At 37.1% G+C, this 26,753-nt stretch overlaps 1 protein-coding gene across 1 annotated transcript in view; it reads left to right on the top strand.

Moving 5' to 3' along the window:
* The window catches only part of castor1 (cytosolic arginine sensor for mTORC1 subunit 1), a 32,991-nt gene that overhangs the window by 809 nt on the left and 5,429 nt on the right, over positions 1 to 26,753 (top strand). The window contains exons 2-8 of the mRNA XM_022668432.2: positions 11,695 to 11,765; positions 15,634 to 15,827; positions 16,913 to 17,048; positions 20,154 to 20,277; positions 22,362 to 22,472; positions 22,600 to 22,682; positions 25,690 to 25,784. Coding sequence (XP_022524153.2) covers positions 11,695 to 11,765; positions 15,634 to 15,827; positions 16,913 to 17,048; positions 20,154 to 20,277; positions 22,362 to 22,472; positions 22,600 to 22,682; positions 25,690 to 25,784 — 814 coding nt within the window. The remainder of the gene's footprint in view (positions 1 to 11,694; positions 11,766 to 15,633; positions 15,828 to 16,912; positions 17,049 to 20,153; positions 20,278 to 22,361; positions 22,473 to 22,599; positions 22,683 to 25,689; positions 25,785 to 26,753) is intronic.

The raw sequence follows: 26,753 nt of genomic DNA on the forward strand, positions 1-26,753 counted from the left end.
CTTTATTATGCTTTTGCTAGAAGATTTACTAAATACCTTAGTGTTCAGGCTCATTTTGCTTGTGCACCACCAGGATGCATGTTCATAGCCTGTTTTCTGTAGACTGATACAATAAACTTCCTTGTAGATATATATGTAGATATATATACCAATGTGATTCTCTCTTGCAGACTGTTATTATTATGTTGTCCATCTACATGCTCTACTAGAGGATCTGGTCTGCTGGACCCTCTCAAACCTCAATGTCCTGGCTCGTTTTGCCTTTGCACCACCAGGATATATGTTCATAGCCTGTTTCTGTAGACTGGTACTAATGTGACTCTCTTGCAGCCTCTTATTATTGTGTTTTTTCCCTAAGCTTGCTCTACTAGAGGGTCTGATCTGTTGGACCTTCTCAAACCTCAATGTCCAGGCTCATTTTTCCTTTGCACCACTAGGATGCATGTTTATAGCCATAGAACCAATAATGGCAGTCTCTTCTTTAAATTCCTACAATTAATGCCCATGCACCACAAAGTTATTATTAGGTTTAGACCCTTTATTATGTGCTACTACAGGATCTGATCTGCTGGACCTTCTTAAACTTCAGTGTCTCCACCATTTTGCCTTAACACCACTAGGGTACGTGTTTGTAGCCCTAAAACTACTCACAAAACTCTCATGTAGTCTGGTACAGTGAGTTTCTGTGCACCACCACCTTATCATTAGGTTTAGGCCCTTTAGCATGCTCTACTAGATGATCTGATCTGCTGAAACCTCTCAAACCTCAGTGTTTAAGCTCATTTTTACTTTACACCACTAGTATGCATGTTCATAGCCTGCCTTCTGTAGACTAGTACAACCAATGCCCATGAACCACCATGTTATTATTAGGTTTAGGCCCTTTAGCCCACTCTACTATGGGATCTGATCTACTGCAACTTGTCAAACCTCAATATCCAGGCTCATTTTGCTTTTGCACCAGTAGGGTCCATGTTTATAGCCTGTGTTCTGTAAAGTAGTAAAATCAATGCTCATGAACGATCATATTATTAGGTTTAGGCCCTTTAGCCCACTCTGCTACAGGATCTGATCTACTGGCACTTCTTAAACCTCAGTGTTCAAGCTCATTTTTACTTTGCACCACTAGTATGCATGTTCATAGCCTGCCTTCTGTAGACTAGTACAATCAATGCCCATGAACCACCATGTTGTTATTATTAGGTTTAGGCCCTTTAGCCTACTCTACTATGGGATCTGATCTACTGCAACTTCTCAAACCTCAATATCCAGGCTCATTTTGCTTTTGCACCAGTTGGGTCCATGTTTAAAGCCTGTCATTTGTAGAGAGTACAATCAATGCTCATGAACCATCATATAAATAGGTTTAGGCCCCTTAGCCCACTCTGCTACAGGATCTGATCTACTGGCACTTCTTAAAACTCAATATTCAGGCTCATTTTGCTTTTGCACCAGTAGGGTTCATGTTTGTAGCCTGTGTTCTGTAGAGTAGTACATTTTAATGCCCATGAACCACCATGTTATTATTAGGTTTAGGCCCTTTAGCCCAATATGGGATCTGATCTACTGCGACTCTTCAAACCTCAATGTCTGAACTTATATTGCTTTTGCACCAGTAATGTCCATGTTTATAGCCTGTGTTCTGTAAAGTAGTAAAATCAATGCTCATGAACCACCATGTTATTATTAGGTTTACTCCCTTTAGCCCACTCTAATATGGGATCTGATCTACTGCGACTTCTCAAACCTCAATGTCCGAACTTATATTGCTTTTGCACCCGTAGGGTCCATGTTTATAGCCTGTGTTCTGTAAAGTAGTAAAATCAATGCTCATGAACCACCATGTTATTATTAGGTTTAGGCCCTTTAGCCCACTCTGCTAACGGATCTGATCTACTGCAACTTTTTAAACCTTAATATCCAGGCTAATTTTGACTTTGTACACTAGAGGGCATTTTCTTCTTAATAATTTTGGTTTCGGAGTTTTCTATGAATCCCTTTTTACTAGATCTTTTTCTCAAGCCTTAGAGATGTTCAGGTTTACTGTGACTTTGCACTATTAGCTAGGATTTATGCTCATCATTTATGCCACAGAACCACTAACACCACTGTCACCACTCTCTTCTCTGGCTTGGTAATACCATCAATGCCCCGTAACCACCCTGTTATATTTAGAGTAAACTTCCACTGGAAGGGAAGTGGCTGAATGACTTGGGTCAAAATGTTGAGAAATGACTATATTTGGTGGCTGACGTATGACCATATGTAGAAACCTTAACCACAGGAAACCAAGGTTAGCCCACAGATGCTGTAAGAAGTGTCCCTCATAAATATGGGAGTGAAAAAAAACTAATGTGCACAAGTTTTTACCTCATTAAACCTTTAAATGTCAGTCAATTAACCATAAAATTGATCTAAAGCTTGCCTAGGCACGAACCCTGCTGAGCCTGGCTGTTAGCATTATGGCTAATATATATTCCAACCCTGCTAAGCCCCATTGTTAGCACATATTTTTAGCACATTTTATGCATTTTTATTAGAATTTTATTCCAATCTACTGTTTTGATTTCAGATTCAGAAATAAGTTTACATATTTAAAAGGCCATAAAAGCCCATAAAAGGAGTTCCACAAACAAAAAACCGGCTCCATTTGAGGTAAATGTTGCTTGTTAATGCTAATTGTTCCACATGAGGAGTTTTTCTGATGACACAGGTTCTCCGTATTGCACATTATTTCGTGTCTGAGTGGACGTGTCCCAGCACTAATGGAAGCATTGTGCAACACCGGTGTGCAGCATGCTGGCTAAATGACTCAGTAGGGTTACCACGTCTTTGGTGAAGAGGTGAAGTGGAATGTTTAAAGTCAGCAGAGTTTAGAAAACGAGCTCCAGAGCGGCATTAACGAAGGTTATGTAAAGGGTTGTTATGTAGAAGTTTGCCATTTATATACTAGTGCATCTAAAAAAAATAGAAAATATGAAACTCATATATTATATAGATGTATTTAACACAGAGTGATATATTTTAAGAGTTTGTTTCTTTTATTATTGATGATTATGGCTTACAGCCGATGAAAACCCAAAAATCAGAGTCTCAGAAAAGTAGAATATTGTATAAGACCAGTTGGTGATACTTTTGGGAGTGTGGGCAGTGTGCGAAGTCCTGCTGGAAAATGAAATCCGCACCTCCATAAAAGTTGTCAGTAGCAGAGGGAAGCATGAAGTGCTGTAAGATTTTGTGGGAAAACAAAACTGCACTGACTTTAGACTTAACAATAAAACACAGTGGATCAACACCAGCAGATGACAGACATGACTCTCCAAACCATCACTGATTGGTGGAAAGTTCACACTAGACCTCAAGCAGTTTGGACTGTGTCTCTCTCCACTCTTCCTCCAGACTCTCATACAGAGTGAGAAACCATATTAGCTGGTCAGTTACAGATAACAACTACACAGGGCTGTGGTGAGGGTATGATTAGCCTCGAAGCTTCAGAACGAAACTGCAAACACTAGAATCCAGTCATGTTTTGGCTGATAGACCATATCTGGGGTACACTGTCAGCATGTCTTGCAAATGTGCTTTCCAGGAATGTTTTCACCAGACCGCAAAGCTTATTGGCCTTATTCAGTCACCAGATGTATTACTAATTGTGCATTAATATGACCAGCTAATGGCTTGGTGGGTCTCTCTCAGTGCTTAGGTTTTGGTTCAAGTCCATATCTGGGTGAAGTTCCTATATTCTATATCCTCTTGAGACCCTACGTCCTCATAACTGGACATTAAATTTCTGCTAATAAATTATTATAATATATATATATATATATATACATATATATATATATATATATATATATATATATATATATATATATATATATATATATATATTTTTTTTTTTTTTTTTTTTTTTTATATAAACGTTGACCCTTTGGCTTCATGTAGAGATACCACCCATAACAACCAGTGTTTACATAACAACATTATACTCAATTAATAAAAAATAAAAAATAAAAAAAAGATGGCGGGAATCCCACTCAGAGGTTTTTACAGCCAGTCCAGGCAGATAAATGGTCCAGGTAACAATTCTCATTGAATTTTATGTTTAAAAAAGTAGTTAATTTTATTCACTGTAGAGTTGGGTCCTTCTGTTCCCAAATGGCAAGGATAATTTTTACTTGTTTTACTACTCTCCCCATATAAGGACATTGTTTTTTTGGCAAAAACGATTTCCTGTACGTAAGTTGAAGTTTAGTTTTTATACTTGGTAGGTCCGGCTAATCTCAAATTCAGGAGGATATACTGTAAATTCCAGTCACTCCTAGAAGTGATACGATGTACGAGCGACACTAAGAACTCAGCAATATGTGCATTACATCCTACTGACTAGGGCTGCAAAGATTAGTCGATATAATCGACAATGTCGATTATTTAAACTTGATGACTACAAATTGACTACAAATCGACTAATCACACAAAGTGCTGGGGACAGAAGAAACTTTTGTTTCTGTGTTTCCAAAAGTGCCCAAACACAACAGATTACATATTTATTCACTAAATATCAGTTCACTTTCCACGTTTAAACAACATGTGGACATTTAAATGCCTTTTAAATCTCATGTTTAGCAGTTTTTCTGTTGTTTTTAGAGATGGAGGACATGGCAAAAATATTCGTTGAGTAATCGACTAATCGAAAAAATGATCATCAGATTAGTCGACTACCAAAATAATCATTAGCTGCAGCCCTACTGCTGACACATGTATTGCTTCCAATTGGATCTTTCAGCAGATCACCCACACACTGCAAGAGCTTTCCAGGAATGTTGTTGCCAGATTGGTAATATTATTGGCTTTCCCAGTTACTAGATTCATCACCAATTGAGAATTGATGGAACCAGTGTCAATGACAGATTAGGATTTAGATGTAAATAAGGGTTCTAGAATGGGGAACAAAATGAGAAGAGTTGTTGAATCTACAGACTCTACAATGGCTGCTCTAGAATGATGCTGGCTAAATTTTGGTTTCACATTTAAGTTTTTTTTTTTTTTTTTTTTAACATTTAAACACTTAAAACAAAATATTTTAGACATTGAGGTTGTAAAACTGTTTACAGACTAAACATACTGTTAAACGCAAAGCAACAAACACAACAACCCAAGCTGTGATTTTGTGTTTCTCCGCTAAATTTGGAAAAATCCTTCTCCACCACAGCAGGGGCCCAATGAGCTGAGGGTTTCTGGGTCATAAACAGGACTACAGCCCCCCTCTGTCGCCTCTTGCCACCCCCCTTACTCATTAATTTGCTCTGTGGGAAACCTAATCTGACAGCTCTGGCCTTTCAAGCACACATACAATCAAAGCAAGCAACAATCATCAGAGGCCTTCATCCACTCCGTTGCTTTGATTCGGATCGTCCACCAACACAGAGCATGGTAAAAATCTGGACAACTCACTCAATAAGTGAGACAATGCTTATAAATGCATTTAAAACGCACTACATGCACTTAAAAATCCAGTCTTAATCCGATTACTACATGTATCTGATTGATCATCACCATGTAAATAGCATACTCTGGTTTTCTTTAATCAAAGTAAGGTCATAAAATCCGACAAATCTAAAAAATCTGATAGAGAGAGAGAGCAGGATTGTAGTCCAGTAATCAGATTTATCTGTGCACATATATTCATCCCAATCTGCCACGCCCACTTTCAAGAGTTTAAGCGTTTATTTCTTTTAGTTTTGATAATTATGATTTACAGCCAATGAAAACCCAAAAATCATTTTCTCAAAAATTAGAATATTATTAGAATTAGAATATTATTAGAATTAGAATATTATTGACCATTTGGAACTTTGCGCAGTGTGGGCAGTGTGCCAAGTCCTGCTGGAAAATGAAATCTGCATCTCCTTAAAAGTTGTCAGTAGCAGAGGGAAGCATGAAGTGCTGTAAGATTTTGTGGGAAAACAAAACTGCACTGACTTTAGACTTGATAATAAAACACAGTGGATCAACACCAGCAGATGACATGACTCTCCAAATCATCACTGATCATCAGTAAATTTTACATTTTATTTGTAAATCAAGGGATCAGAGTCTGGAGGAAGAGTGGAGAGACACACAGTCCAAACTGCTCGAGGTCTAGTGTGAAGTTTCCACCAATCAGTGATGGTTTGGAGAGTCATGTCTGTCATCTGCTGGTGTTGATCCACTGTGTTTTATCAAGTCTGTATCAAGTTCGAGTCCAAAAATCTTACAGCACTTCATGCTTCCCTCTGCTGATAACTTTTATGGAGATGCAGATTTAATTTTCCAGCAGGACTTGGCACACTGCCCACACTGCGAATTGTACTAATTGGTCTTTTATAATATTCTAATTTTTTTGAGACACTGATTTTTATTTTATTTTTTTTACATGGCTGTAAGCCATAATCATCAACAATAAAATAAATAAACACTTAAATAGATCACTCTGTGTGTAACACATCTATATAATATATGAGTTTCACATTTTGAATTGAATTACTGAAATAAAGTAACTTTTCAATGATATTCTAATGCACTTTTTGAGATGCACCAATATTATATATATTGTGATGTATGGAAAATCTAGTCTGCACTTTCCTGCACAGTAGATATATACTGTAGTGAATGAGCAGGTGCTTCAGTCTATCTCTCCATCGCCGTGCTGAAGGACGTGTTTTGCAGTGTTTTGGTGGTGAGAGAAGGTCGAGGAGCTCAGTCTCGCAGGAAGTGCAGGCCGGGGGGTTCCGGAGGTGTACAGGAAGTGCGAGGGTAGCTCACACAATGCTGTTGACCTGGGTTACCGCGGTGTTAACGCTGGGGGGGGCGGGGCTTCGCCTGTCGTCTCCGCTCTGCTGAAGTTCTGCTGAGCTGGGCCTTCAAAACAGGAATCAGCTGGACCGGGTGGCAGCGGCTCGGCTGCTGATGGAAGACGTGAGGGTGGATGGCTTTCAGAGAAAAGTAGCAGCCCTGAGAATGTTATTGCTGTCATGCAAAAACCTTGTATCTCCACTTTTGCTCTCTCATTTTTTTTGATATAATGTTAATCATGCTTAATTTTGTTCTTACCTTGATTTGCATGTTTTACTGTCCTATACAGATTTTGCAGAACATTTAAAAAACTTTTAATAGTTTAACATACTAATATAAAATTACAAAGTAGGGGTGTCGCGATTCTCTAAATCCTCCATTCAATTTTATTTCCGATTTTAGGGTCAAGATTCGATTCGATTTGATTCTCGATTTTCTTTTTTCTTTTCTTTTTTTTTACAGCAGAGAGGCCTATGCCAGTTTTAGATTAGTCTATGGTCAGTCATTGGTTTGATTCATCAAATGTACAATATCTTATTTCAAAAGGTGGGCTTGATATAAGTGATGCAAAGTGATACAAGTGATCTGTAATACACACACCAGGCTCTAATGGTCACATTTAAATAATTTAATTAAGATATATATGTAATGCCATCTAGTGGCTTTTTTTTGGTCGCAGCAGTGTGCACTATTAAAACAGCAATGTGCAACATAACAAAATAAATAATAAAAAAAATACAGGAACAGTCATGTACAAAATAATAGAACAATTAGAGCCTTAACAAACTGAACTCTATCCTACTATAACAGTTAAACATGAAAAATAAGACTTTAAGACTTTTTCGGTCCCTGAGAATGACAAGTTATTTTTTTCTTTAACAAAGATATATTATTAACTTTATCTGAGAGAAAGATGCTCCTTAAGGTACCAAAACTATTAACATATTTGAGGCTACACAAAACAACTGTTATTTTTATATTTTCAAGTTTTTCTTTAAGAAGATGAGAATGTCCACATTCTATGGAGAAAGGGCTGCTCTTTGAGCTACAGTGTGCTGCGCCATTTGCGTAGCGCACGTGCTTGTGTAGCTTAGAGGGAGGGACGTCGATCCTCTTTTTGACTTCGATGCTTGAGACCACAACATAATTTCGACCGATTTCGATAAAATATCGTAATCGTGACACCCCTATTACAAAGCATATCATACACAGCCTGGCAAAAAAAACGTTGTCACACACTCTTATATTTGGTTGAACCGCCTTTATCTTTGATTGCAGCTTTACACATTCACTGTTGCATTGTTTCAATAAGCTTCTGCAATGTCACAAGATTTATTTAATCCAGTGTTGCTGGATTAATTTATTAATTTTTCACCAAGATCTTGCAGCAGCATTGATGATGGTAGAGTCTGACCACTGCTCAAAGCAGCTCTTCTTCATCCAGCACATCCCAAAGATTCTCAATGAGGTTAAGATCTGGACTCTGTGGTGAACTCTCTCTCAATCCATGTGTGAAAATGATGATCTCATGCTCCCTGAACCACTCTGGCTACGTTCACATTACTAAGCTAAAGTGACTCAAATCTGATGTTTTGCTCAATGTGGCTCAGATCTGTCGATTTTTTCAAATCAGATTTGAGTCACTTTCATATGTGGTCCTAAATCGGACACGTATCCGATCCGCAGACATGCAACATGAATGTGAACGGTCAAATCGAGTAGAGTTTGTGCGTCTTTTCTTGCTTTTACCCATTAGCGCTACGTTCTTCTCTCTTGCCAACCAACACATCTCTTGGTGCAGCTGTTCAGCTATAGCTGCGGAAAAAAAAAAAACAGCAAAAGCAAACCACCTGTCCTTTTTCCTACACCTCCTCGACCTGAGCATGAACTTCAGACCAGCTGTTTGCTGTTTCTCCACTCCAGCAAAAGATGCTCCACATATGAGCTGCTAACAAACTCATCCATTTCCCTTTATAAAGCTACGAGTCTCTCGTCTCTCTAATATGGTATAAATATAGTCCGTTTATTATTTATACACTATTCATTTATTTCTTAGTATTTACTTCTTTTAATATAAATTTAATATATTTACCTTTGTATTGCCCTCTCTGAGTTGCCAGTTTAGCGGTTTTCCCGCCAAATTGGGTTTGTTTGATCAAACTCAAAGGTCAGTGGGTGCGTTTTTTTTTTTTTTTTTTTTTTTTTTTTTTTGGGGCTATTTAAATATTTATCACAGCCAACAAAAAGCTTTTATTGTAAAACATTCAAAATTAAAGAACTGTACTAGATATTGGGCTAGTTTAGCCTCTGAAGGACAGGTTTTAGACAGATTTTGCAGGACCTGGCAACCCTGCACTTAGTGAATGTCTCTGGTGGAGCTGTAGCTCATGGTAAACTCGAGTTTTGAATGAAACCATATCAATTTTGACTTTTTTTTTGGTCTGTTTTTTAATGTTTTTCCAGTACAAACATAGGAAATACATTTTTGTATAACACAATATATGTAGTTACCATAATTTTCTAGGAGAAATACTTCATTATACTTCATTTTCTGGAAAAAAAAACCTTTGCCTATGAGTGTATACACATTGGCTGTACCCAAATTTCCCATGATTCCCTCTTCCTTACCCCTGTTGGTTCTGTAGCGCTGTAACACTGGGCCTCTCTGAATGAACCGGTCCGCGCCGTCCCGGTTCCGCTCTCTGCTCCTGAACAATTTGGATCAGATCCAGCGGCTGATGTAAGAGCTACACAAAGGCTGAGCGGCTCTATAGTGTTCAGGGCTATACAGCACTCTATACAGCCTGTTATACTGACCTCCGAGTTCCCATAATGCACCATAATGTCTCTAAAAGAAGAGCCACCTTTCCTGTGTTCCTCACTGCTGATGTTGGAGTTATTTTAATAATTTAACCCTTTAAACCCTGGATGTACATCTACATTTTATTTATTCACTTTTTTAGAACAAATTTTAACAATTTTATTGACCCTAAAATAGAGCCCTGTGGGGCATTCGGATTAATAACAGGATATACAGGGTTAAATAAATTATGTAAAATTGTTTATATGGTGATAAAATAATAAATAAATTGTATAAACAATTTAATAATAATTGAATAATTAAACAAAACATGTAAATAGTGTGTGTGTGTGTGTACTCTCCACAGCCTCTCCCCACAGCTCTCTCTCTTTCACTCATTCTTTTATGTACTGATTCTCTCACTCTCTTGCTCGCTCACTCTTTCGTGTACTGATTCTCTCTCTTTCGCTCATTCTTTCATGTACTGATTTTCTCACTCTATTTCTCTCTCGCTCACTCTCGTACTGATTCTCTCTCTCTCTTTCTTGCTCGCTCATTCTTTTAATGTACTGATTCTTTCTCTCTCTTTCGCTCATTCTTTCATGTACCGATTCTCTCGCTCTCTCTCTCCTTCATTTTTTTCATATACTGATTCTCTCTCTCTCTTTCACTCTTTCATGTACTGATTCTCTCTCACTCTCTCACTCTTTCATGTACTTATTCTCTCTCTTTCTCTCTCTCACTCTCTCATTCTTTCATGTACTGATTCTCTCTCTCACTCTCTCATTCTTTCATGTACTGATTCTCTCTCTTTCTCTCTCTCACTCTCTCATTCTTTCATGTACTGATTCTCTCTCTTTCTCTTTCTCTCGCTCGCTTTTTGATGTACTGATTCTATTTTTTGCTCTCTCTCGCTCGCTCACTCTTTCATGTACAGATTTTCTTTCTCTCCCTCTCTCGCTCATTCTTTCATGTACTGATTCTCTCTTTCTCTCTCTCACTCTCTCACTCTTTCATGTACTGATTCTCTCTCACTCTCTCATTATTTCATGTACTGATTCTCTCTCTTGCTTGTTCACTCTTTCATATACTGATTCTCTCTCTCTCTCTCTTTCTTACTATTTCTTGCTCGCTCTCTTTTATGTACTGATTCTCTCTCTCTTGCTCACTCATGTAATGATTCTCTTTCTCTCTCTCTCTCTCGTTTCCACTTTCATGTACTAATTCTCTCTCTCTTTCTCTCATTCTTTCATGTACTGATTCTCTTTCTCTCTCTTTCTTTCTCTCGCTCGCTCTCTTTCATATACTGATTCTATCTCTCATACACACACTAGTTCTCTGTCCCCACTCTTCACGCTCTTTCATTCTCTCTCTTTCATCTTGCTCTCTCTCAGTGATTTTTCTCTCTTTTTCTCTTCAACACTATCTGCCCTCCCCTCTCTCTCTCTCTCTTCTTCATTGTCACTAATTTATGCACTGTTTTTCTCTCTACCATACTCTCTCTCTCTCTCTCTCTCTCTCTCTCTCTATTTCTCATCCTCTCTTGCTGTTTCTCTCACTGTTTCTTTCCCACACTCACCATTACCCCCTCTCTCACATCCTGTCTGTTACCTTCTTTACATCTGAAACTCTCCTCCACCCACCCTCCTCTCTCTCCCTCTCTCTCTCTCCCTCTCTCTCTCTGTTTGTTGCATTTTGTTGACTTCTGTTACAAATCTGATAAAAGTCTTGTATTTTTTTTTTTATATCTCAGTTAGGGTTGTGCCATATCAGATTGTATGTAATAATACAATTTAATTATCATTCTGTTGCAGTAGTGTATTCTTAAAATCATTTTTGTAATTCAGTGTTTTGTCATAATGACAAGATTATCGCAAAAAAGTTATTGTGAAAATACCATTACTCTGGGCCATATATCACTGCAGCTACTGGACTGATAAAAAAATAAAATAGGACCTGGCAACCCTGCCAGGGGTTTTAAAACTTCAAAAAAATTCCTACATCAGTACATCCCAATAAAAAAGGATTTATGTGACACTCTCGCTCTTTTTCTCACACAGATGCAAATTCTTCAGTCTGACAGAGACTCCAGAAAATTACACAGTGGTGCTCGATGAAGAAGGATTTAAAGGTATCTCTCTCTCTCTCTCTCACACACACACACAGTGACTGCTGATCTGCAGTTTGAGGCCTGAATCAAACTTCCCAAAATAGCGTGAATCTGAGCTGCTATAACTGTAAGTGTATTTCTGCCTGACTGTGAGCTGGAGCTGCTGGAGCTGCTGTAACTGATAGCGCTGGCTTACAGTCAGAGCACAGCTTTACAATGCAGACCACATAATATCTCATAATAATATATTCAAAAATTAACAGAGGAAAGCATTTTTTTTATCTTATAGCACAACAGCATTAGAAAAATTAATTAATAACATATTCAGAAATATTTATAGAGCAATGCACGGCTGCAGGTATAGCACACTGAGGTTAACTTAATTTACATTTTACTATAGAAGCATGAGTTATATAACGCGACTCGCACATGTGGAGCACGTGTCTAGACTATAACTCGATAAAGTTAGCATTTCTTATCAAAACTATATAATAAATAAAGCACTAGATATTTTTAGAAAGTTGTACAACAGTGTTTTAAAAATTTTTAACTAGATAAAGATTAGAAAATATATATTTTAGAGAGGAACTGCAGCAGCTACGAACCATCCATCTCAGAGCTCTCACTCGTCTGATGGAGGTACGGCAGCAGCAGAGGGACACAGCAGCCTGCAGGGACGTCAAAGCAAGAAATGAAAAGCTCCCCAAAATATTTTAACCTTTTTACAAAAACATAAACTTTTACAAAAATAAACATTTTACACATTTTTAACCCCTTTTTATAATAATAGAGCAATTTTGGTGAAACTCATTAATTATATTATATGTTCATTCCAACTCTGTTACAGACGCACCGGATTATAAGGCGCATTTTTGTGTCACTAGTAAGGAACAGGGGTGTCACCATGTTTCCCTTCTAATTCAGCAGTAAATCTAAGATAAGTTAAGTAAACAAAACTGTAATTCCTAAAAAAAAAAAAAAAAAAAAAAACATAAACGAGTGCTGGATGTTGATCTACACAGATTTTTCACCTGAAAGCTGTTTATTTGGGTGAGTAAAGAGCTTCCGTTTATTTACAGTAAGCTTAGATGTACAGATTTCTACTAAGGCTAGCCACGGTTAGCGGTTTGTCCCACGTAGCTTATTTTACCATGGTAAAAACGTAGGCTACAGTGCAAAAATACTCACCTCTGAACAGCGAAAGAGTTAGTTCTTAGTGTGGTTAGTGGCTAATGCTAATGCTGCTCCAGCAGCGCTAGCCGGGCTTAGCAGCAAGCCACAGGCCGGTAATACTCACCTCTGAACAGCAAAAGAGCTAGCGCTTAGTGCGGTTAGTGGCTAATGCTAATGCTGCTCCAGCCTTAAGTCTTTTCAGTGGTGAGACCTGCTTAATTAGAAGGGGGAAATGACAACAACGCTTCTGTACTATTGTCGCTTGAAATGTGTAACCATATGTATTGATAAATAAATGTTTAATCGATTGCACCTTATGTATGAAAATAGACCATAAAAAGACTTTTATTGATAGTGCATCATTGCAATATGATGCACCTTATAAATATTTCATATAATATATCCCCAATATTAGCATAGTTTAATTTGTAGCTTAAATGCAATGTTTTATGGCCATATTTTTTAATAACCAGCATTAATTGATGCATCACTTTCCCCCTTTCTTAAGACTGATTAAATTTATTTCATGATTCAAAACGTACGTGTAACAGACATCATTGAGGATTAAAAACACAATAAAGCACTAAGGCTTATTTCTTTTGTGGTTCTCTAAGACATAGAGGACCACATTAATTCCTCTGTGATGGGGAGCGGAAATGTGCCTTTATTAGCTTTTATTTTATTTTATTTTAGTTTAGTTTTCAATTCCACCTTAAATGCTGCAGCCTCTGCTATAAGTGTGCCTCTAAAAAAATGCATTTTTTATGCTCGTCATTAAAGAGTATGGCCATAAAACATTAAAACTGCGCATTAAACTATGGTAATATAGTGAAAAATGTTACGTCTTCAGTTAAAGTTAACTAGTTAAGCAGCAGCAGTTAGGTTGCTGAAAACAAAGGGGAAGGGTACAGAAGAGAAATGGGACTAAGCCTAAAGCTAGTCTTTAATTTCAGGCCTTAAAGTGCTGATGAGTTCAGTTTCCTGGTTGTGGTTTTATTAAAAAAACAAGCCCCTCATTGGTTCACCGTGATCTTTGTCACAGATGTTTGATTTCAACATCAGGAGGAAACGGAAAAAAGTCTAGGAGATGCTGATGTTGCTGATTCATGCTGGGTGATACTGTTATCAGCAGTTTGGAGAGGTTTTTAGGTAATTTGTTAAAACGACAGCTTGTTACAGGAGCTTGCGTTTTGGAAGAAGTCCAGTGGCTCATGTTTTCTTTTGCACCAAAGGTGGATTTTACCTTATCTTACCTTACCTGACCATCTTATACTATACTAAAATAGACGTTAATTGATAGTGCACTTTATAATCTGAAAAATGTGGTAAGTGAAAGGTTATTATGGTAGAGCTCCTTGAGTATTGTTAGTATAAAACCAAATGCTTCAAAATAGTCCAGGGCGATTAGGGCCTAAAAAATAACGTATTTATTTATTTATTTATTATTATTTATTTTTTTTTACAAAAAATCTAATTTTCGATTATAATAGATTCAACACGCCCCCCCACTATAAATCAAACTACAAATGACAATAATATGGTTCAAAACTAGGGTTACTTGTAAAAAATATATATATTATATATTTGGTGTTCATACGCCTTGGGTTGAGTCGACTCATTGAGTGAATCAGTGATTCAAAACATAGTTTTCAAGCCCATGCGTTCATATCACACGCTGATCTTGTGTCACACACTAATGAACGCTGGAGTTACACTTCAGAACACGGGTTTGGGACTGAAAATTGAATAATGATTTACATTTACTCACATTACTGTAATTGAGTAGATTTTATGAGCAATTTGTCATTTTTAAAGTAGTTTTTAAAATAGGTAATCTTACTTTTACTTAAGTACATTTTGGCACAAGTAATTTACTTCGCTACATTGGAAAACTCCCAATTACTGAATAACAAATGAAATGCTAGGTGAAAAAAAAAAAATTCTGAGTAAAAAAAAAAAAAAAAAAATTAATTTTGTTCTCCATGGCAGCGCAGCTGAACTTTTCCATGCAGTGTTTATTACGGTTAGTTGGAGAGACACTGTGTGAATCAGCTGTGCTAGGGGGAACCAGTGTTCTGTCTCAAAGTACTTTTTAAATTGAGTACTTTTTTACTTTTACTCGAGTACATTTTTAGATGGGTACTTTTACTTTTAGAAATTTAGCAAAGTAAAGGTATTTTTACTTAATTACAATTTTTCAGTACATTTTCCACTTCTGGAAATAATGCATTAAACAAGTCACAGACAACTTTAAAGGTGAGATTATAATTGTTTTCCATAATCAATCAAGAATCCTCACTGGAGAGCGATGTCGCTGCAGTTTCTAGAAACTGTAGGATTTATTTCTAGATAAATATAAGATTTATACACCAGGTGTTGGTGTTGAAAGTGCTGAAACAGTGCTGGAACTTTTTTGGGTACGAGCTCGGCCCTCGTAGCAGAATGTTTAAAAAATATGCGCGGGTTAGTCTATTGGAGGCGCCGGTAACCAAGGTAAGACGGATAAACACTTCAGATATGAGGAGCGTTTTCAGATATTTTAGATCAAAAAGATAAAATGTCTGTATTGTAACGGTGTCCCTGGGTATAGGGGCGTGACCACCATGACCCGGCAGACAGGAAGCACAGAGATGCAGTTTAATTAATAAAAACTACAATACCCATAAACCCTCATTATCACCTCTGTCTTTCTCTATTTCTCCATGTTTTCCTCTAGAACTGCACCCATCTGAGCACCTGCAGGTTGAATGCTCTACCTGGTTGCCTCTTAACGTCGTATCCAACGGCAACGCGTCCAGCAGCTCCCAGGCCGTGGGCGTCACCAAAATTGCCAAGTCCGTCATCGCCCCGCTGGCCGAGCAGCATGTGTCCGTCTTCATGCTGTCCACCTATCAGACGGACTTTATCCTGGTATGAGGGTTAACCCTACTGCGACCTCGGCTGTTCATGATTAGGTCATTGGGTTTTTGGTCACGGGTGATGGAGCAGTAGACACTGAACGGGCTGAGTTGATTGGACAGAGCTGATGTGTAGTAGAGCTGAATCAGCAGGTTGTTATATGAGCAGGTTTATATATTATATATTAACGAAGTGTCCTGTCTCAAAAAACTCAGAAACATTAATTAGAATGAAAGCAGCTTTACTAATAAATATTTATAAAATACAGGGTTTTTTATAATAGAAAGAAAGTATAGAAATATAGTCCATATATTTGTGAAGGAAACTCATTGGATTAAAGGGACTAAACGGCTTTGTAGCCTTAAGAAAAGCACTTATCATTGAGACTAGCCAGCAAAAACAGCTTCAATTTGCTAGGGACTAAAAAGATTTGACTCTAGCACAATGGAAGAATAAGGTCATGTGATTTACCCTGTTCATTTTCACACATGGATTGGCAATCATTGATAATCTTTGGGATTATCAGTACAAGATCTTGGGAAAACATTCTTACTAACACTTTCTTACTAACAATTACGTTCCACACACACGACAGCCAATCCCCTACAGCGTAATCTTAACCAGAAACAACAGTCCACCTGGAGGACTGCACCAGGCACTGTGGAGCAGACCCAGCAGAGTACCAATCCTTATCTTGGCATACAGTTTTTTTAGAGTATCCAAATTTCTGGGCAATTTACAATAACCAGTTTACCTGATTTTCACGTTTTTGCATTGTGGGAGGAAACCCCTCGAGTCCCCGGAGAAAACCCAGGCAGACACAGGGAAAACATGAGAATACTCCACCCAGATAGGGAGGGACTTAAACCCAGGCCCAGTGCTGGGAAGCAAATCTGCTAACCACTAAGCCACCGTGCCGAACTTAATGCATAATCTTGTAGAAATGTTGCAGAAGCTTCAAAATGGTAAAAGGGTAATTAATCAAAGCTATCAATTTAAATACTGCTGTCCCATCACTTTTGCCATGTCCGTGTATAACATGTAGAACATGTATACTGGATTAGTGTGTGTTAAAGCCTGTCTCTCTGCTTCTTCAGGTGCGGGAGAAAGACCTGTCGGTGGTGATCCACACACTGGCTGAAGAGTTCAGTATTTTCCGGGAGGAGGACGGGGAGTCGGTACCAGTTCACAGTCAGGATGCGTGTAACGGCCTGGAGAGGAACGGAAAAGAGGGTAAAACACACTGGATCCAGTAACACACTGAAACCATCTATTTTATTTACACACACTAAGCGCATGAGAAAATATTTATTATATATATTTTTGAGAAAATAGATTTATTGCAAAAGTATCACAATATTACGTTTTACTCTGTACTCTAAAATTTTTAATCATTAGTTTATATGTTCACTAAAAATTGGTGTCAGAAGTGGTTGATTTAGTGTAAACTCCTCCACTCCACTATAAAAATATAAAGCAGTGTTGTACTCGGTCATTAGATTCCACTGTTCTGATTGGATTTGGATTTGGATTTCTTTCAGATTTTATACTGACAATTTCCTAAAATGTGTTTTAAGTAGGGGTGGGCAATATTATATCGTATACAATATATCGTGACACAGAAATATCATGATATTAAAAATCCATATCGTGATAATAGGGCTGTTCTGTCCTAAAAGTGGTCTATTATTTACTGTGAAGCTTTAGGTGTACAGTTGTGGTCAAAAGTTTACATACACTTGTAAAAAAACATAATGTTATGGCTGTCTTGAGTTTTCAATAAGTTCTACAACTCTTATTTTTCTGTGATAGAGTGATCGGAACACATACATGTTTGTCACAAAAAACAGTCATAAAATTTGGTTCTTTCATAAATTTATTATGGGTCTGCTGAAAATGTCACCAAATCTGCTGGGTCAAAAATATACATACAGCAACATTAGTATTTGGTTACATGTCCCTTGGCCATTTTCACGGCAACTAGGCGCTTTTGGTAGCCATCCACAAGCTCCTGGCAAGCTTCAGGTCGAATGTTTGACCACTCTTCTTGACAGAATTGGTGCAGTTCAGCTAAATGTGATGGTTTTCTTGCATGAACCCGTTTCTTTAGCACTGTCCACATGTTCTCAATGGGGTTTAAGTCAGGACTTTGGGAAGGCCATTCTAAAACCTTAATTCTAGCCTGGTTTAGCCATTCCTTTACCACTTTTGATGTGTGTTTTGGGTCATTGTCTTGTTGGAACACCCAACTGCGCCCAAGACCCAACCTTCGGGCTGATGGTTTTAAGTTTTCCTGCAGAATTTGGAGGTAATCCTCCTTCTTCATTATCCCATTTACTTTCTGCAAAGAACCAGTTCCACTGGCAGCAAAATATCCCCAGAGCATAATACTACCACCACCATGCTTGACAGTAGGCATGGTGTTCCTGGGATTAAAGGCCTCACCTTTTCTCCTCCAAACATATTGCTGGGTGTTGTGGCCAAACAGCTCAATTTTTGTTTCGTCTGACCAGAGAACTTTCCTCCAGAAGGTTTTATCTTTGTCCATGTGATCAGCAGCAAACTTCAGCCGAGTCTTAAGGTGCCTTTTCTGGAGCAAGGGCTTCTTTCTTGCACGGCAGCCTCTCAGTCCATGGCGATGTAAAACACGCTTGACTGTGGAGACTGACACCTGTGTTCCATCAGCTTCCAAATCCTTGCAGACCTGCTTCTTGGTGATTCTTGGTTGACTCTTGACCATCCTGACCAATCTCCTCTCGGCAGCATGTGATAGCTTGCGTTTTCTTCCTGATCGTGGCAGTGACACAACTGTTCCATGCACTTTATACTTGCGTATAATTGTCTGCACAGTTGCTCTTGGGACCTGTAGCTGCTTTGAAATGGCTCCAAGTGACTTCCCTGTCTTGTTCAAGTCAATAATTCGCTTTTTCAGATCCACACTGAGTTCCTTTGACTTTCCCATTGTAGCTTTTGTAGCTGAGTCTAATCACTGGGTCAAATGAGCCCTATTTAAATGGGCTCATGAGAAGTCAACAGCTGTAGTCAATCAGAATCACTTACAAGAAGTGAAGAGGCCATGACATGAAGCTAATTTGATTGACACAACTCGCTACATCACCAAAATTGACAAATTTTGTTGCTGTATGTATATTTTTGACCCAGCAGATTTGGTGACATTTTCAGCAGACCCATAATAAATTTATGAAAGAACCAAATTTTATGACTGTTTTTTGTGACAAACATGTATGTGTTCCGATCACTCTATCACAGAAAAATAAGAGTTGTAGAACTTATTGAAAACTCAAGACAGCCATAACATTATGTTTTTTTACAAGTGTATGTAAACTTTTGACCACAACTGTATTTATTGTATAATTGTTTTAGTTTGCAGTTTATATGCATGCACTAAATATTCTGCAATATTTTTTGCTGCATTATATTATTTTATGCTATATTATTTATTTTGCCACATTATGATTGTTCTGTTATACTATTATACTATATTCCTGAAATTAATTAATTATTTTAGTTTTCCTATATCGCCAAGTATATCGTTATCGCAAAAATACCCTGAAATATTGTGATATTATTTTAGAGCCATATCGCCCACCCCTAGTTTTAAGCAATCACAATACATTGTGATATATTGATTAAGAACCCCTGTTAGGGGTGGGCAACATGGCCCAAAAATATCACGATATTTTATAGTATTTACTTGAAAATGATACTCTTGGCGATAAGAGAAAACACTGAATTTAAAAAACATATATTTCAAGAATACACTATTTCAACAAAATGAAAATTAAATGAAATATGGTATGGAACACCCCGAGATTTAAAAAAAAATACAAGAATTTTATCAGATTTGTAACAGAAGTCAATGATCCAGAATGTCATGATACTAAAATTGCACTCCAGATATCTCCATATATCCAGGATTAAAGTAAAATAAACGATACTGGGAAGATATAATCTGTCTCTAGTAGATATATAATGAGAAATGAGAACAATGAGAATTTTTCCTTTGCTAAAAACAGCAAAAAAAAAAAAAAAATATATATATATATATATATATATATATATATATATATATATATCGTTCACGATATTTAAAAATGTTGGTAATATTATTTCGTACGATGTGTTATAGCACACCCGTAGCCCCTGTATTGTAATATTTATTGCATAACCCGAACACATGCTGCATATCTGAAGCACCAGTTGTACAGTTGATCAGATGAACTCAGATATGGCAGTTTAAATAGAGGTTAATGGAGATTGTGATGCTGCGTATCATGAGATAACTGTGTACATGTTTGTCTCTGTGTCTCGTTTTAGCTCATCATTCCACGGTTCACCCGGTGATGATCCCTCAGAATCAGTTCTGTGTGATGAGTTTAGATCCAGATACCCTGCCCGGCATCGCCACCACGCTTATAGACGTCCTGTTCTACTCTAACAGGTTAGATACGCTGAGATACACTGCTTCAGTTCATTTACTCACCTTTTCTTTTTATTGTAGAAAAACAAAAATGACTTGAAAAAATCTATAAACATTGCAATACTACACTACAAATATATATAGTAAATACATAATTATTTACTAAACAAAATTCTGAAATTCTAAATAACATGCCACCTCATGGCCAAGCGCTCTCTGAGGATGTGAGAAATAGAATTATTTCTCTCCACAAAGATAGCCTAGGCTGGATAGAAGATTGCTAAAACCCTTAAACTGACATAAAGCATGGTAGCCAAGGTCATACATAAAGTTTACAGAGAAAAAACATGCCAATACTAGCGAATGGGAAATATTTTCATATAATAAAAATATAATACAATTTTTTTTTTCTTATAGAGCATAAAATGTACAAAAAAACAAACCTAGTTTGTAAAGTAATATTTAAAAATAATATTTAATATTTGATAATATTTAAAAATAAGAGCATGCTACAAAAATGCTTTTAATGACATTTTATAATATATTATGATAATATATTTATAATATATTTATAATTTATAATATATTTACATAAATACACATAAATAGAACACATGCTGCAAAATCATTAAACAAAATTATATAGGGTCATATTTTCTTAGAATACAGAACACTGACATAAAAACTAAAATGAATGGAAACATGCTACAAACATGGCAATACTGCAAAACAAATATATACAGTTCTGAAAAAACTTGAGACCACTTTGCTGTTTATAGGTTTATATTTGCGTAAAATGAACATTGTTGTTTTATTCTATAAACTACAGACAACATTTTTCCCAAATTCAAAATAAATATATTGTAATTTAAAGCATTTATTTGCAGAAAATGAGAAATGCCTGAAATAACAAAAAAAGGATGCAGAGCTTTCAGACCTCAAATAATGCAAAGAAAAAAAGTTCATATTCATAAAGTTTTTAGAGTTCAGAAATCAATATTTAGTGGAATAACCCTGTTTTCACTGCAAATAAAATTCCTGTGTGTTTCTCAGGAAAAGTCTAGCGAACACATTAATCATCACCACGTCCAGGGTTTCCCCTTTTAAATTTTATTTTCATATATATTTAGGGCTTATTACACTCTTGGAATATATAAGAATTCACCCTCTGAATAATAATTTGCTGACTGTGCGGAGTGAACACTCACACACTGCCATTACATCATCATACCAGTGGGTGAACTGCTGTCTGAAGTCATTCAGATTCTGCAGCTAAAAATACTCTGTGTTTCTAGTAAAGCTGTAAATATAGTAACACAGTGAATCAGGAGGTGACGTCACCCAAGAATGAATGTGTGTATATTTTGTCCCAATAACGGATGCTGTCCTCCCTCATTCCAGCCATGGAAACAGCTAGGCACATGCTTTTTTTATAGCATCTGACCAATAATGTAGGACAATGACTGGTATTAGTTAGTGGACTTTGTTTGAGGGAGGAATCTGTACCTACTGTCCGTGGCAAGTCCGGGGCAGGGGACATATACCATCGATTTTCTGTGAATCAGTTAAAAAGGGTTTGGTGTCAGAAATAACTTGCTTTTATGATCCGCTTGGATGCTCCTCCCTTATAGTGACATTACAATACAAAACCAGGAAACCTGCATAGAACCCCCACCAGAACCCTGTCCATTAGATCAGTTGAAGAAACAGTTGAAGTTCAAAAGAGGACAAATTGTTGGTGCACGTCTTGCTGGCGCATCTGTGACCAAGACAGCAAGTCTTTGTGATGTATCAAGAGCCACGGTATCCAGGGTAATGTCAGCATACCACCAAGAAGGACCAACCACATCCAACAGGATTAACTGTGGACGCTGTAAGAGGAAGCTGTCTGAAAGGGATGTTCGGGTGCTAACTCGGATTGTATCCAAAAAACATAAAACCACGGCTGATCAAATCACGACAGAACTCAATGTTCACCTCAACTCTCCTGTTTCCACCAGAACTGTCTGTCACCACAATAAATTATTGTGCTCTAAAACCAGGTGTTTCAGTTTCATTGTACAACCCCTGTATTAATTGGCTAAATTCTGTGTTTTTATGTACAGTTGTAAGGATGATGCACCTGCTTCTGATGACCTGGAGTGTATCAAGTTCTTCTCCTTCTCTCTGATCGATGGTTACGTCTCGCTGGTGATGGATACAGAAGCACAGAGACAGTAAGACTCGCAGTTACTGATACAGATATGCATGATTTTATAATATGTGCATGACTGTCTTAAGACTTTTGCACAGCAGATATGTTGATAAGTATTTATATAAGTGTGTGTGTGTGTGTGTGTGTAGATTTCCTGCAGATTTGCTCTTCACTAGCTCCTCAGGTGAACTCTGGAGGATGGTTAGAATCGGGGGTCAGCCGCTGGGCTTCGGTAAGAATAGATTTGTCTATATTAACATCTCTACTGTTGTTTTAAAACCTTGTATCTCAATGTGAATGTGTACTAGTGATCCAGCGAAATATTTAAAAAAATTGTGGCCATAACTAATCAAAATTAATTACTATACTATACACTAAACAAGTTTATATTTGTACATTTCCATTCATTTTGTCAGTTTTTCACACCATTTAATGCATTAAATGCTATTTAATAATAGTATTTGCTTGTCTTGCTTTTCAATGTCTGTGAACATACTTTTGCTTTTACAATTGCAACAGGCATACTAACCAAAAAAAGATAATTTTACCTCAGTAGTGCTATTCTAATCATACACTTACCTCAGCAGTGCTATTCTAATCGTGAATTAACCTCAGTAGTGTTATTCTAATAATGAATTTACCTCAGTAGTGGCATTCTAATCCTAGATTTACCTCGGTAATGCTACCCTAATCATGAATTTACCTCAGTATTGCTATTCTAATAATGAATTTACCTCAGTAGTGGCATTCTAATCCTAGGTTTACCTCAGTAATGCTACCCTAATCATGACTTTACCTCAGTAGTGCATTTCTATGCATGTATTCTCCTAAACAGTGCTATTCTAATAATGATTCTACCTCAGTAATGCTACCCTAATCATGAATTATCCTCAGTTGTTCTATTTTAATCCTAGATTTACCTCAGTAATGCTACCCTAATCATGACTTTACCTCAGATTTACCTCAGTAATGCTACCCTAATCATGACTTTACCTCAGTAGTGCTATTCTAATAATGAATTTACCTCAGTAGTGGCATTCTAATCCTAGATTTACCTCAGTAATGCTACCCTGAATCACGTATTTACCTCAGTAGTGCAATTCTATGCTTGTATTCTCCTTAACAGTGCTATTCTACTAATGATTCTACCTCAGTAATGCTACCCTAATCATGAATTTACCTCAGTAGCGCTATTTTATTCATAGATTTACCTCAGTAATGCTACCCTAATCATGCCTTTAGCTCAGTAGTGCATTTCTATGCATGTATTTCCCTTAACAGTGCTATTCTACTAATGATTCTACCTCAGTAATGCTACCCTAATCATGAATTATACTCAGTAGTGCTATTTTAATCCTAGATTTACCTCAGTAATGCTACCCTAATCATGACTTTACCTCAGTAGTGCTATTCTAATAATGAATTTACCTCAGTAGTGTCATTCTAATCCTAGATTTACCTTAGTAATGCTACCCTAATCATGACTTTACCTCAGTAGTGCATTTCTATGCATGTATTTTCCTTAACAATGCTATTCTAATAATGATTCTACCTCAGTAATGCTACCCTAATCATGAATTTACCTCAGTAGTGCTATTTTAATCATGTATTTACCTCAGTAAAGCTACCCTTATCATGAATTTACCTCAGTAGGGCTATTCTAACCATAAATTAACCTCAGTAGTGCTGTTTTAATCTAAGGTTTACCACAGTAATGCTACTTTATTGATGCTTTTTCCTCAGTAATGCTACTTTATTGATGATTTTACCTCAGTAATGCTACTTTATTGATGAATTTACCTCAGCAGTGCTATTCTAATCATACATTTTTCTCTTAGTAGTGGCTCCATGCTGACCCCTGGGCTTGGCCTTAATATTTAGTGCATTTTTTTAATGTAGTACTTAAGAAAAAAGATTCATCCTTTATTATAGATAAAAAGTTTCTATGATATAAAACAGAGGTAAACACTGACTGTGAAATAATGCATTTAATATTTTACTAATATTTAGTTATTTTTATGGAGCAAACACAAACTCTTTGGAATAATCGCTAAACGAGTTGTTCAGTAATGATATATTTGCATAGCTCTGTCAACACTGCACAGATAAACAGTATAAAGTCTGAAGTTTCAGTATTTGAACCCGTGCTGACGGGATGAGGATGAGAACACATGAAGCAGCTGCTGAACTTTCTCTCAGGATCTGCAGTTCTGCTGAGGATGAGGATGAGGATGAGGATGAGGATGAGGATGAGGATGAGGATGAGGATGATGATGATGATGATGATGATGAGGATGTGTGTGTTTGTTGGTTATGTATTTAATGTTGATCCACCTGATTCTATTCCTGTGTGAGTTACTGGATAACAGAGAGGACAGCTAATGATCCAGCATGCCTCAGAGTCGACTGTAAATCATTAACTGCTGATGTTTCCTCTCTCTCTCTCTCTCTCACTCACTCTCTCACTCACTCTCTCACTCTCTCACTCACTCACTCACTCACTCTCTCTCTCTGTCTCTCTCTTTCTCTCTCTGTCTCTCTCTTTCTCTCTGTATGTCTGCCTCTCTTTCTCTCTGTCTGTCTGTCTCTCTCTATCTGTCTCTCTCTCTCTATCTGTCTCTCTCTCTCTATCTGTCTGTCTGCCTCTCTCTCTGTCTGCCTCTCTTTCTCTCTGTCTGTCTGTCTGTCTGTCTGTCTGTCTCTCTTTTTCTCTCTCTGTCTGTCTGTCTCTCTCTCTTTCTCTCTATTTTTCTGTCTCTCTGTCTCTCTATTTCTTTCTCTCTCTCTGTCTCTTTATTTCTCTCTATTTTTCTCTCTCTCTCTTTATATTTCTCTCTGTCTGTCTGTCTGTCTCTCTCTCTTTCTCTCTATTTTTCTGTCTCTCTTTCTTTCTCTCTCTCTGTCTCTCTCTCTTTATATTTCTCTCTGGCTGTCTGTCTCTCTCTCTGTCTGCCTTTCTTTCTCTTTCTCTCTGGCTGTCTGTCTCTCTCTGTCTGCCTCTCTTTCACTCGGTCTGTCTGTCTGTCTGTCTCTCTCTCTGTCTGTCTGTCTGTGTGTCTCTCTCTCTCTTTCTCTCTGTATGTGTGTCTGTCTGTCTCTCTCTCTCTTTCTCTCTATTTTTCTGTCTCTCTCTCTTTCTCTCTCTCTCTTTCTCTCTATTTCTTTCTCTCTCTCTCTCTTTCTCTCTATTTCTTTCTCTCTCTCTCTCTCTCTCTCTCTCTCTCTCTGTTTATTTTCAGATGAATGTGGGATAGTAGCGCAGATCTCTCAGCCGCTGGCGGACAGTGATATCTCAGCCTATTACATCAGTACATTCAGCTTTGATCATGCCCTGGTGAGAAATCACTATACTCACATTCTTTCTCTTTATCTCTTCAGTACTCAGGCAATATGAATTTTTCACTGATATACAGAAGGCTCAAATTCCTGATGACGGGTTGCAGTTCTGGGCGATATGACCATGCATCATGCATCATGACTAATTAAAAAATTTCACCCAAATAATGATAAGTTATCTGCAGGAACATAAGAAGGACATATACGGATTAATGAGTTGCTTGCATTTTTGCACCAGGAGTGCAGGCATCAAGTTGTCCGAAAGCAGTGTGTAAGACTGGTGGAGGAGAACATTCCAAGATGCATGAAAACTGTGATTTTTAGAAACAGGGTTATTTAAACTTTGTGAATACACACTTGTTTTCTTTGCATTGTTTGAGGTCTGAAAGCTCTGCATCTTTTTTGTTATTTCAGCCATTTCTCATTTTCTCCAAATAAATGCTCTAAATGACAATAATTTTATTTAGAATAAAAAAAAGTAGTTTATAGGACAAAACAAAAATATTCATTTTACTCAAACTTTTAGCTGTAAACGGCAAATTCAGATAAACTGATTCAGAAACTGAAAGTGGTCTTTTAATTTTTTCCAGAGCTATATATATATATATACATACATACATACACACACACACTAGTGCACTAGTAAATAAATTAAATATCATTGAAAAGTTGCTTTATTTCAGTAATTCAGTTAAAAATCTAAAACTCATATATTATATAGATGTATTAAACACAGAGTGATCTATTTTAAGCGTTTATTTCTTATGTTGTTGATGATTATGGCTTACAGCCAATGAAAACAAAAACAATCAGTGTCTCAGAAAATTTGAATATTAAATAAGACCAATTGGTACTTTTGGCAGTGTGGGCAGTGTGCCAAATTCTGCTGGAAAATTAAATCTGCATCTCCATAAAAGTTGTCAGCAGCAGAGGGAAGCATGAAGTGCTTTAAGATTTTGTGGGAAAA

Source organism: Astyanax mexicanus, chromosome 22 (assembly GCF_023375975.1).
Source record: "Astyanax mexicanus isolate ESR-SI-001 chromosome 22, AstMex3_surface, whole genome shotgun sequence".
Taxonomy (NCBI): Eukaryota; Metazoa; Chordata; class Actinopteri; order Characiformes; family Acestrorhamphidae; genus Astyanax; species Astyanax mexicanus.